This window comes from Olea europaea, unplaced genomic scaffold, assembly GCF_002742605.1.
Source record: "Olea europaea var. sylvestris unplaced genomic scaffold, O_europaea_v1 scaffold279, whole genome shotgun sequence".
Taxonomy (NCBI): Eukaryota; Viridiplantae; Streptophyta; class Magnoliopsida; order Lamiales; family Oleaceae; genus Olea; species Olea europaea.
The window spans coordinates 332,544-345,737 of NW_019246376.1; the positions used below are offsets into that span (position 1 = coordinate 332,544).

Below are 13,194 nucleotides of genomic sequence, written 5' to 3' on the forward strand. Positions count from 1 at the left end.
AGGCTGAAGCATGAGCCTCCGTAATTACGGAGGCTCTAACGTACATTTTTTCACTTTCTTTTTCCTTCATTGGCTTGCAGTACAATAATCTGATTTCATTTAATCAACTTAATTTTTTTAATATTCTTAAAATAAAAATAAATAAAATAATGGAGGTTTACTCTTTCTCCATTTTTACACGCTGTTGCGTGTTGTCACACCTGTCCTACCCACCTGGGCCCATGGCCCACTCACGGCGATCCACGTGCCCATGGCCCACTCACGGCGATCCACTTGGCACACAATGTCGAGGTGGGCTACATCCGAACTGTTTCGAGCCGAAGTCCATCTACCAAGGCTCCTTTTTGTCCGAGGCCCATTGACCGAGACCTACGAACCGAAGCCAGGCTGCTGGAACCTGTTGAGAGCAGCTGAGGCCCTCAAGTGGAAGTATCATGACAAATGGCTGAAGCCCCGAAATTGATGCGCGAGTCTCTGAACCACAAGGAAACATCCTCCATGGTCACTTCTCCCAAGAGATCGCCTGCACAGATTTTATTTGAATAATTGATGGAACGTTTGTCATAAGTATAAAGGTCAAGTCTTGTCACTAGCATGGAGGCCCTACACAAGCAATAAATGCGCCGCAAGCTAGCCAGTCAAGCCCCATACCTAGGAAAAGATGTTCGAACTAAAGAGATGAGGCCACGTGCCACTTCATCCGAGGGCTCCCATTTCATATGTACTACTATAAATACTTCCCTTGTGTAATATCAAAAGGCTAATGCAAGAATTAATACAAAGAACTACATTTACTCGACTCTCTCTCATTTACTTGCAATACACAAATCGAGTTTATACACTTTTACATATACATCTACGAGCACCGGTTGATAATTATTGTACAATCGGATTACGAACAACCCGTCGGATTCCGAACGTCACCGTCCCGCGTCGTTGGGCTACTCCTACGCCCCTTTAAACTCTCGTTTCAGACCGTCCACGTGTCATAGCGTGTTGGACATTCGCCCACGCAAGCGCGGGTGGGACCGGCATCCGTTGGCGCGCTTTTTGGGGTCAACAGATTGGCGCCGTTTGTGGGAAACCATACCATAACCACGAGCAACCTTGTGGTAGAAGCTTGCTGAAAAAATATTTGGGCAACCCCCCTTGAAAAAGGATTTGTTCTTGGAAAAGAATAGGAGGAACCCCTATCACTTAGAGAAATCTAAGTTTGACAAAAGAAAAATGAGCTCTAACGAAGATACTCCCCCAAGGAGGGTAAGAGAAAGCACGAATGTGCCTCCCCAGCCTGCTGCCCCAGCAGCTCGGACGAGGCTCCACCACCACCAAAGGAGAGGTGGAATGCGTGCGACAGCACGACTATCAAGAGAAATGGCTACCATGGCAGCCAACATGAGGGATATAGCCAACCAAGGCTAGGGAGGCTTCCCCATTCCTCCATATGCCCTCCACGGGCACTATCAGCAAGAGGACGAGGTCCAAAGTCATAGGGCTGCCTCGCCAGACTATGGCCGAAGTGAAAGCCCATTCGAGAGGGAAGTGGGAGTCGACATTTCCTCCAACTATGCATCTAGCCGACCCACCGAGGTCCAAATAAACCAAGATAACTTTCCACCTCCATATGAGCAAGACCCAAGACATAGGAGGGCAGGAAGTATTTTTGACAGAATCAGCCCTGCCGAACCAAGGCCCAGTCAACAGCAGGCTCAGCAGCCTCGGACGAGGCCACAGCCTCCACCTCCGATGCCCCAGCAGCCGGAGAGAAGGCATGAAAATGCCCCCGCGCTGTCTCGCCTAGAAGTAGGCCGCAAAGGAGGGAGGAAGAGGCTAGGAACCGGCCCGGACCCTCTCACCAACAACCGAGGTACGAGGCCGAAGACTACGATTCTGATGAGCAGCAGAGGTCCTGTGACTTGGATGATGATGATGAGAACCTGCTATTCTCAACAGAACTAAGAAATGCCCAGGTCCCGAGCCACTATGTCATGCCAAAAATACCAAAGTATGATGGGAGAGGTGACCCAGAAAAGCACCTCAACGCTTACAAAACTCACATGAGCCTAAGGGGCGCCACCCCAGCCGTAAAGTGCAGAGCATTCCATTTAACCCTTAGTGGAGCGGCTGAAATCTGGTATAGTAGGCTACCATCAGGGAGTATTCGAAGTTGGACCGAGTTCAAAACTACCTTCTTGAAGAGGTTCGCAGTAAGCAAGGAAAGAGGCCCCCATCCAGCGTCTGCAAGACATGAGACAGGCACATGGCGAGTCCCTGAAGAGCTTCCTATCTTGCTTCACCGACGAGATGACCTACTGCGTACGGGTCGCCGACAGAGAGGCACTATCTGCATTGAGAGGAGGCTTGAACATGAATACCGTATTCTAAAGGGATGTGCAGAATCAAGACCCCACCACCTATGACGCCCTACTAGAGATGATGAGAAGGGAGATAATTAATGAAGAATTGATTGAGCACAGGAACAAGGCAAGCAGAGGCCTCCCGCCTCCTCAAAGACAGCGAGGTAGGGGACCGACCTCTCACCTCATGGACTACCAGATGAACCGAGCCGGAAATGAGAACTCCGGCCAAGCCCTAGCCACCACAACTCTGAACGCGGTTCCAACCTTGGCATATGAGGATGTCAACCCAACTGCTGACCCACATCAGATGGAGGCCCAGCAGGGACCCCGTAGAGGTAGAGGCCGAGGTCGAGGTTTTGCACCTAGAAATAGGTCCAATCCGAACCTCCCTGGATACTGTTTGCACCACAGGTCCTACGGGCACGATATCGCGGATTGCAGAGACTATGCACACCGCTCCCGGCAGGAACCCGTCAGAGAAAGACATAACTCACCCCAGGCGAACAGGCCCCCGCCCAGGCAGGACAACCGACATAGGCGTGAGGCGGCCGCTCCTCGTCAAAGGGATGTATCCCCAAGGCGAAGAGAGCAAGACACAGAGAGGCCCAGGGAAGGGCGTAGACACCGAAGAAATAGGCAAGCTCAAGATGAGGCCCCTATCCACGAGATAGATACCATATTTGGAGGCCCTTATGTTGGCGGTGAAACGCGGAACGCCAAAAGAAATTATGCTAGGGAGGCTAAGCACCCCCTCTGACGAGCTACATTGTGGACAGTAGCTCTCGAAAAAACCAAGTACCACCAATTGTCTTCACCCAGGAAGACGCCGAAAGAGTCCATTACCCCCACTGCGATGCACTGGTGGTGAGGGCTGTCATAGCCCGAAATGGGCTCAAACGAATGCTAGTCGACAACCACAGCTCTGTCAACATTCTATTCGGGTCCGCCTTTGACAAGATGATATTGGACCATCAGTTGACGCCCACCACCACTCCATTGTACGGATTTACCGGAGATAGCATCACTCCGAGAGGAAAGATAACACTGGCAGTGGAGATGGGAAAATCTCCTCAAACTGCGATGAACTTCATGGAATTCCTCGTAGTTGACAGTCGGTCGGCTTACCACGGAGTCTTGGGCAGACCGGCCCTAAAGGAATTGGGAGCAGTCACCTCCATCCACCACCTATGCATGAAATTCCCAACAGAAAATGGGGTGGCAACGGTGAGAGGCGACCAGAGAGGTTCGAGAGAGTGCTATCTGAGCTCCATTAAAAAGGTAGAGCCCTGGGACGTCCACGTGATCATGGCTGATGTGGTCATGGTGGATATCCCAAGTGACGCTCCCACTGACCAGGAAGATGTTGATATAATTGACGCACCGTTTATTCAGGAGGTGCTGATCGTTGATGAGATCGACCCCCGAATAATGGAACATGAGCCTCAAGCATCCCCTGTAGAGGAACTTGAGAGCTTCTCAGCCGACCCTCGAGATCCATCCAAGGTGTTGAAAGTAGGCAGAGGCCTGTCCAACATTTTGAGAGAAAAGATTAAGGACTTCCTAGGCAAAAACATTGACGTCTTTGCTTGGAGGCACGAGGACATGGTGGGCATAGACCCCAAGATCAGCTGCCACCACTTGAAAATTGATCCTAATGTTGCCCCGCACAGACAAAAAAGGAGAGCCCTCAACCCTGAGAGGTATGAGGCCCTAAAGGAAGAGGTTCAGAAGCTCATCCAAAATGGCTTCATTAGGGAGGCCACCTATCCGAGGTGGGTCTCCAACCTTGTCTTGGTTAAGAAACACAATGGCAAATGGAGGGTATGCATCGACTTTACCAACCTTAATAGAGCTTGCCCGAAAGACAGCTTTCCGCTTCCAAGGATTGACCAATTGGTGGACTCCACGGCTGGGCACGAGTTGTTGAGCTTCATGGATGCATACTCCGGCTACAACCAAATCACCATGCACCCGGCCGATGAAGAGCACACCTCTTTCATCACGGACCGAGGCCTCTATTACTATAGAATGATGCCTTTCGGGTTGAAAAACGCCGGAGCAACCTACCAAAGACTCGTGAACAAAATGTTTACCGACCTCATTGGCAAGACAATGGAGGTCTACGTGGATGACATGCTGGTGAAGAGCTTAGAGGCAGAAAACCACGTAGGGCACCTCAACGACACCTTCCAAATCCTGAGAAGGTACAGGATGAGGCTCAACCCCTTGAAATGTGCCTTTGGGGTGGCTTCCGGCAAGTTCTTGGGGTACATGGTCAACCAGCGAGGAATTGAAGCAAATCCCGAGAAGATTGAGGCTCTGTGCCAGATGAGGTCCCCTCAAAAGCCAAAGGAGATGCAAAGCTTAACTGGACGAGTGGCAGCACTTAGTCGCTTTGTCTCCAAAGCAACTGACAAGTGCCTCCCATTTTTCAAAGTGCTCAAGGCTGGGAAGAAATTCCAATGGACTGAGGAATGTGAAGAGGCCTTCCAAGGATTGAAAAGGCATTTGGGGCAGGCCCCCCTCCTCTCCAAGCCGAAGCCCGGCGACATCTTGCAACTATATCTTGCCGTCTCCAATGACGCCATCAGTTCGGTTCTGATTCGAGAAGAAGGGTCCACCCAACTTCCCGTCCACTATACGAGTAAAGCGCTCCTATCACCGGAGACCCGATACCCCGATATGGAGAAGCTTGCTTTGGCTTTAATCACGGCCTCTAGGAAGTTGAGACCCTACTTCCAAGCTCATACCATCCATGTACTTACAAATTTTCCCCTAAGGCAAGTTCTCCAAAAGTCCGATGCCTCGGGAAGATTGTTGAAATGGGCAGTGGAACTAAGTGAATTTGACATTGTGTTCAAAGTTAGGACAGTCATCAAAGGGCAAGCTTTAGCTAACTTTGTTGCTGAATTCGTCAACCTACCCGAGGTGGATGAAATCATGGAGTCCGTCGAACCCCCCACGTGGAGCCTCTTCGTTGATGGCTCAGCTGGGGAAGTCGGCTCAGGTGTCGGGGTTGTCCTCATCAGCCCCAAGGGTCACAAACTCACCTCGGCCGTGAGGTTCGGATTCAAAGCCACCAACAATGTTGCAGAGTATGAAGCACTCCTTGCGGGCCTCAGACTGGCCAAGGAAATGCAAGTAAAGAAGCTACTCGTCAGTAGTGACTCCCAGCTGGTTGTTAGCCAAGTCAATGGCAATTTCTCAGCCAAAGACAAAACAATGGCCTCCTATCTGAAAATGGTGATGGACCTCATCCCATCCTTTGAAAAGTTCGAGTTAACCCAGATTCCCCGCATCGAAAATGCTCATGCGGATGCATTCTCGAAGCTGGCTAGTAGCAAAGACTTAGAGCTACTCACTGTAGTGCCTATTGAACACCTCCTACTGCCTTCTACCAAGGCCCCTAATGTCATGTGGGTCGGTGGAACTCCCACCTGGATGCAACCAATTATAGCATATCTGAAAGACCAGGCGCTGCCCACCAACAAGAATGAGGCTTATAAGCTGAGAAGGAGGTCAGCCCACTTCCTCTTCATCGATGACATTCTCTACAAGAGAAGTTTCTCCTCTCCACTCTTACGATGTGTCGGAGGAGAAGAGGCTACCTACATACTAAGAGAAGTCCACGAGGGAGTGTGCGGCAACCACTCTGGAGGCCTATCTCTGGCACAAAAAATATTGAGGCAAGGGTACTACTGGCCTACTCTGAAACGGGATGCTCTCGAATTTGTGCGAAAATATGACAAGTGCCAACGATTCTCTCCCGTTCAAAGACGACCATCACAGGATTTGACTGCAGTCTCCAGCCCCTGGCCTTTCTCAAAGTGGGATGTGGATCTCATAGGCCCTTTACCTAAGGGAAGAGGAGGTGCAAGTTTTGCAATAGTGGCCATTGATTACTTCACAAAGTGGGTCGAAGCTGAACCACTGGCAAAAATCACAGAAGCAAACACCTCCAAGTTCCTATGGAAGAAAATTATTTGCCGGTTCGGAATTCCCTACTCGATCGTCTCAGACAATGGCAGGCAATTCGATAACAAGAAGGTTAGAGAACTGTGTGAAGACCTTGGCATAAAGAAGCACTTCTCTACACCTCACCACCCACAAGCTAATGGCCAAGTTGAAGCCGTAAACAAGACAATCAAGCACATCCTGAAAAGGAAGCTTGATGTATCCAAGGGAGCTTGGGTTGATGAGCTGCCCCAAGTACTTTGGGCAATCCGAACCAACACTAGGACCCCAACGGGGGAGACCCCTTTTCTCATGGCTTTTGGGACTGAGGCAATGAGCCCCGTGGAGGTCGGACTCCCATCTCCACGTCATCTGCACTTCAGCGAAGTGATCAACGACGAGCTCCGGAGGCTCGACCTCGATTTCATTGAGGAGAGAAGGGATGACTCCCAGCTGAGACTAGGCACCTATCAAAGAAAGATGAACAGATACTTCAACTCCAAAGTCAAGAAGAAGTCATTCCAAATCAACGATCTTGTGCTCAGGAGGGTCTTCCCATCTTCAAAAGAACCTGGTTTCGATTCCCTGGGGCTGAGCTGGGAAGGTCCATACAAGATCAGAGAAGAAATCCGACCTGGAGCCTACTGGATTGAAGACATGGACTGCAAGGCACAACCCCGTCCATGGAACATTGAACACCTCAGAATCTTTTATCAATGAATTGTATCATGCTGGATGACTTTCCCAGCCTTTGTAATATTTCTATGGCTCAATAAAATGCATTGATTAAACCGTCTGGGATGCGTCGTCACCTCGGAGGAGAGGCTCGGGACCCACCTCCGGGCCACCTCGCTTGAACTCCGAGGCGCTAGCACATGCCTCCCTTTGGCCCTGCTGAACGCCAAGGGGAGAAGCCTCAATATGGCCGCACCATCCACCATGTCTGGGATGCGTCGTCACCTCGGAGGAGAGGCTCGGGACCCACCTCTAGGCCACCTCGCTTGAACTCCGAGGCGCTAGCACATGCCTCCCTTTGGCCTTACTGAACGCCAAAGGGAGAAGCCTCAACATGGCCGCACCATCCACCATGTCTGGGATGCGTCGTCACCTCGGAGGAAAGGCCCGTGACCCACCTCTGGGCCACCCCGCTTGAACTCTGCCTCCCTTTGGCCTTGCTGAATGCCAATGGGAGAAGCCACAACCCTAAAATCCGAGGCTCGCACTGTTTATGTGCTTCAATCCGAGGTTCACACTGTTCATCTCCTTAAGTTATGTTAATTTGCTTAAGTCCGAGGTTCACACTGTTCATCTCCTTAAGTTAGGTTAATTTGCTTAAGTCCGAGGTTCGTACAGTTCAGTCACTCAAGTTATGTTCATTTATTTAGTTCATGCTTCTATCAAGTTCCAGTAAATTTGTTTAAACGAGGTAGAAAAACTTGGACAAAAAGCAACAATGAAAGAAGAAAGACATTGTATTGATATTTCAAAGCAAGTTACAAAGGAGGGCCTCTGGCCATTACATCCAAATTACTGAAAAAATAAAACCTAGTCTATGCCTGGCTAGATGACGGAGGAGCCTCGGCACTGGGGCCTTCAGCAACTTGGGCATCAGTAGTTGTTTTCTCTGCCTCAGCACTAGGGGCCTCAGCATCAACTTCTTCATCACCCTGGACCTCCTCAGCTGGGGTCTGAGGTACCTCATCCAAAAATTCGGACCTAAGTTGAGCCAGGTCCAAGTTGGGATAGAGCTCCTCTACCCTCTCCAGCACTTCGGCATAGGCGAAGTTCCTCCAGTACGCGCTGAAGCTTTTATACTCCTCTGTAGTGTGGAAATTGGTGATGTATTCCTTCACCGCCTCTTCCCCTACAGTTCGGGCCTCTTCTCTGACAACAGAGGTGTCATTCATGTACCACTTCGCCTGGCCTTCAAGAAACTGATAAGCATCTCGAGCACCGGCCACGAAGAGGTTCGCCTTCTCAAGGGCCTCAGTAGTCACCTTTTGGTGCTCATTGGAGACCTCCACCTTCTTTGTCAAGGAGGCCACCTCGTACCGTAACTCATACACTTCCTTCTTCAGGGCCTCAATTTGGGCCAAAGCAGACTCTAGCTTCGCCGCTTCTTCAACTTTCTGGGATTTGGCTTCTTCGGCCTCGGCCTTAGCACCTTTAACCTCCTATGCAAAGGAGCAGCTTTCCCCTCTGAGGCGTGGGTCCTTGTCTGGAATTCTCTTAATGCCTCCCTGCATTCGAGCGCAAGGCCAAAGGTCCGGGCGCTTTGGCTCACCAGTGCCCTTGTGAGGTCGGTGGCATCACAAGACGAGGCATGTAGCTGCCACCTCTTTGTCCAGAACTTGTAAAAGCTCTCGGTGGCACTTCTGATTTCCTCAGGGAGAGCCTCCAGCAAGGTTGGGGCCAGCTCCTCCTCCCTCCCAGCTAGGAAGTTTGGAGACTTCCCCTTCTCCCGAACCGGCTTCTCCTTTGCTGCCTCCTCTTCGGCGGCTTCTGCAGCTCGCCTTGCAGTCTCTTCTCTGGCCTCTTCAGCCTCTACCTCTCTTACCATCTCCATTTTGATGGCTTTAGAGGCTGCAGCAAGAAGCTTCGGCTCTCCAGTCTGTTCAGCCCTATAGGACACTGAGGTCCCAAACTTGGCAGCTGAGCTGGAGATGTGCACCAACTTCCTCTTCTTAGTCTCCTCAGAGACTTTCTCCTTGTCTCGAGGCTCCTTAGGCTTCTCAGGCCTCTGAGTAGTTGCCTCCTCCGAGGCCCTGGGAGTACAGTCCTTGGACAGGCGCTCAACCCTGCCTCGGACTTCCTTTGCCCCACTGGACCCAGGCTTCAGGGGCCTCGCCTTCGCAGTAGAAATGGCCTTCAAGATGGAGGCCATGTCCGGAGCTGGGTACTCCCTCTTCTTAAATTTGTCTGCACAATGTCAGATCAGCATCAGCATAAGAAACATTAAGGATAAAAAACAAGGGATCAAGTGTTGGGGCCTCATACCTCTGGATGCCATCAGCTCGAAGTCCAAAAAGTATCTGCTTCTATCAATCAGGTGATCGAAGTGCCAAAGCTTCAGAGGCCTCTTGTAAATGTCCTCTATCACCTCGAATTCCTCCCTGCTGAGCTCGAACCTCGTACTACTATCTGCAAAGGAACCTCCAACAGTTAGACGAATTCATATTCTGACTTCAAAATACAAGCAGAGGTCGGGAGACTCACGAGCTTCGTAGTACTGGGTCGGCACTGTGCATGACAGGGCTTTGTCACCCTCTACTGCCTGCCATTTACCTCGCACCCAGAACCAGGACTCCTTCCACCCCTTGATAGAGGAAGGAAGTCCCACCACAAAAGGTGCGTGAGCCCCCCAAGGCGTGAGGTAGTACCACCCCCTTGACTCCTTCCCAATTACCCGGGGTTGGAACAGGGTCATGAAGACATGAAGAGGCATGTCCTCCCCAAGTGACACTTCCTTCCACAGGAAGTACGAGCCGACCAACTGGCTCCACCCATTCGGCAGGACAAGGGTCAGCGACAGCATGAATTTCCTAAGCACCGCCCTAAAGAAGGGGTGCAGAGGAAGACGCATACCTGCCTTAAACAGGTATTCACTCACGGCCACGCAGCCGGGCCTCGGATAGCAGGCCCGCTCGTTCGGCTCGGGGACTAACATCTCTATGTTATGGGGCACACTGTACCTCTCCCTAAGTTCCCCCAACCTCTTCCTCGTCATATTCGAGGGCACTCTAGAAGCTCCCCACTCCTGGGTATAATCCACAGCCTCCTCGGCCATGGCATACCTATCCACCTCGGACATCCCCCCATGACCTACCCCATGGTCTAAAGAGGCCACTGTAACAAGCTCCCTACCCGAAGTGAACTCTATTTTGTCAGTACAAAGACAGTAACGAGGGTTTTTTATGCAAACAATACCTAAACGAGTTCGACACGAACGGAGATTGGTCGGAATTCAATCACAGACAACCTCGACGCCGGAAAATTGGAGATTTGAGAGAATTTCAGAGTGCAAAGTGTTCAAAAATCCTGAAAATTGAGATTTTCTCGCCTTTTATAAAGGTCCAAGATGAACCCCAGCCGTCAGATCAAATCTCAGTCAATCCGAGCCCTCCATTTCAGATCCAATCCGAGGCGTTGAATTCAAACAGTTTTTAAATCCTACGCCTCAGATTTATGCGTGCCTCCCACGCACCTCTCCACGCGTCTGCTTCTAGAAACGACAGCTGTCCTCATAATTGCATTTTTAATTCGACGGCACCAGCGCCTTGGAAGTCGTAACGGTTCAGCTACCTTTCCTCGAAAACAAGCATAAAATATCAAATCATTGGCACAGCAACCAACGCACAATCATTACCATTGGACCTCGGCAAGCTTTGCATGTTTTGTTCCTCATCCACCTCAGCTTCCTCTTCGCCATTCAGCAATCAAACCTTGCAGGTTCGGTTCCTCATCTAACTCGGCTTCCTCTTCGCCCTTTAGCATCAAAGCCTCGCGGGTTCGGCTTCTCAACCACCTCGGCTCATCTTCAGAGTTCAAACACCTCGCCTACTTCATCGCTCACCCACAGCAACACTTCTCAAACTCCAACCATGATATACATATCTATGCTTGGACTTGGGGGACTATTATTTGGGGTTCAAAAATTCTTTCAACTTTTACTCCATTAAAGTCCACGCATTATATTAATGATTATACTTGGACTTGGGGGACTATTGTTGCGTGTTGTCACACCAGTCCTACCCACCTGGGCCCATGGCCCACTCACGGCGATCCACGTGGCACACAATGCCGAGGTGGGCTACATCCGAACTGTTTCGAGCCGAAGTCCATCTATCGAGGTTCCTTTTTGTCCGAGGCCCATTGACCGAGGCCTACGAACCGAAGCCAGGCTGCTGGAACCTGTTGAGAGCAGTTGAGGCCCTCAAGTGGAAGTATCATGACAAATGGCCGAAGCCCCGAAACTGATGCGCGAGCCTCTGAACCACAAGGAAACATCCTCCATGGTCACTTCTCCCAAGAGATCGCCTGCACAGATCTTATTCGAATGATTGATGGAACGTTTGTCATAAGCATAAAAGTCAAGTCTTGTCACTAGCATGGAGGCCCTACACAAGCAATAAATGTGCCGCAAGCTAGCCAGTCAAGCCCCATACCTAGGAAAAGATGTTCGAACTAAAGAGATGAGGCCACGTGCCACTTCATCCGAGGGCTCCCATTTCATATGTACTACTATAAATACTTCCCTTGTGTAATATCAAAAGGCTAATGTAAGAATCAATACAAAGAACTACATTTACTCGACTCTCTCTCATTTACTTGCAATACACAAATCGAGTTTATACACTTTTACATATACATCTACGAGCACCGGTTGGTAATTATTGTACAATCGGATTACGAACAACCTGCCGGATTCCGAACGTCACCATCCCGCGTCGTTGGGCTACTCCCACGCCCCTTTGAACTGCTCGTTTCAGACCGTTCACGTGTCTTAGCGTGTTGGACATTCGCCTACGCAAGCGCGAGTGGGACCGGCATCTGTTGGCGCACTTTTTGGGGTCAACACACGCTACAACCATACTTCTCTATTTCTGCATAATATTTCTTTCACCATTTTCTCACGCTATCACTCATATATCTTTAGAAAGTTTATTTTTGAGCACATAAGTAAGTTTAAATAAAAACATTATTTTTATATATGTGCGTAAAAGGTATATAGTAACCATTTGGATGACAAAAAAATAATATCAATCAAAATGTTTACGAACCGTTTAAATAATAATTTATTGAGGGGGTTAATTCAAGATCAAAAGTGTGAATTCCATAAATATATGATTGAAAATATGTTTAACGAAAAATAAATTTTAAAAAATGAAGACCAAACATATTAACAATTGAATATATTTATTTTTTGAGAAATGAGTTTTTATTACCATTTCATTTTTATTATGAAATAATTCTAATCTTAATATATTATAATGTCCTTCAAAATTACATAATCTATCAAATATAATTTTTATAAAATAATATGTTTTTATGATTTTTTTTTTTTTGTTTTTTGGAAGGTGAAATATAATAGTACTAAAAAATAAAAAATAATTAAATTTTTACATAATACCTCCGTGTAACGAAGGCTCATGCTTGAGCCTCCATAACAATTATGGAGGCTCGAGTATCAGTCTCCATTATTACTTTACTAAAAAAAAAAATCGTAAAAACATATTACTTTATAAAAATTAATTTTAATAATTATATTTGATAGATTATGTAATTTTGAAGCACAACCTAACATATAAAGATTAGAATCATTTCATGATAAAAATGAAATGATAAAAAAAATTCATTTCTCGAAAAATAAATATATTCATTTGTTAATAAATAAAAACATTATTTTTATATATGTACGTAAAAGGTATATAGTAACCATTTGGAAGACCAAAAATTAATATCAATCAAAATGTTTACGAACCGTTTAAATAATAATTAATTGAGGGGGTTAATTCAAGAGCAAAAGTGTGAATTTCATAAATATATGTAAAAAAAAATTCGCTTAAAGTTATTTAAAAGTAAAAAAAAAATTATAATTGTAAAAATTACTTGTAACTTAACAATATATTAACTTAAAAATTTGGAGTAAATATTTAAATATATTTAATTTTTAAAATTAAATATTAACTTATATGTTAAATAGATGATCTATAAATAAAATATCATTTAAATAAAAAAAAAATATCAAAGGAATCTTTCCATATTTATTATGGAGATCAAGCCTCCGTATTATAGAAGATTGAGACTTCCAAGCATGGAGACTAATTTTTTTCTTTGAATTTGTTTATTAGTAATATTTTTATTTGTTGATATTTTTTGC

General features: G+C 47.5%; 1 protein-coding gene across 1 annotated transcript; it reads right to left on the reverse strand.

Annotated features, from left to right (window-relative positions):
• Positions 1-7,864: 7,864 nt before the first annotated feature.
• On the reverse strand, positions 7,865-9,324 carry LOC111383924 (axoneme-associated protein mst101(2)-like). The gene is made up of 3 exons (XM_023008120.1): positions 9,312-9,324; positions 8,599-9,233; positions 7,865-8,488 (listed from the first exon to the last, which is right to left on the reverse strand). The coding sequence occupies exons 1-3, from the start codon at positions 9,322-9,324 to the stop codon at positions 7,865-7,867; spliced, it is 1,272 nt and encodes a 423-aa protein (XP_022863888.1).
• Between the last annotated feature and the right edge of the window lie 3,870 nt (positions 9,325-13,194).

Excerpts from the sequence above, each read along its gene's own strand:
- LOC111383924 (XM_023008120.1), bottom strand. Across the intron at positions 8,489-8,598 it reads CCGACCTCACAAGGGCACTG|GAGGTTAAAGGTGCTAAGGC; the intron begins GTGAGCCAAAGC and ends TCCTTTGCATAG.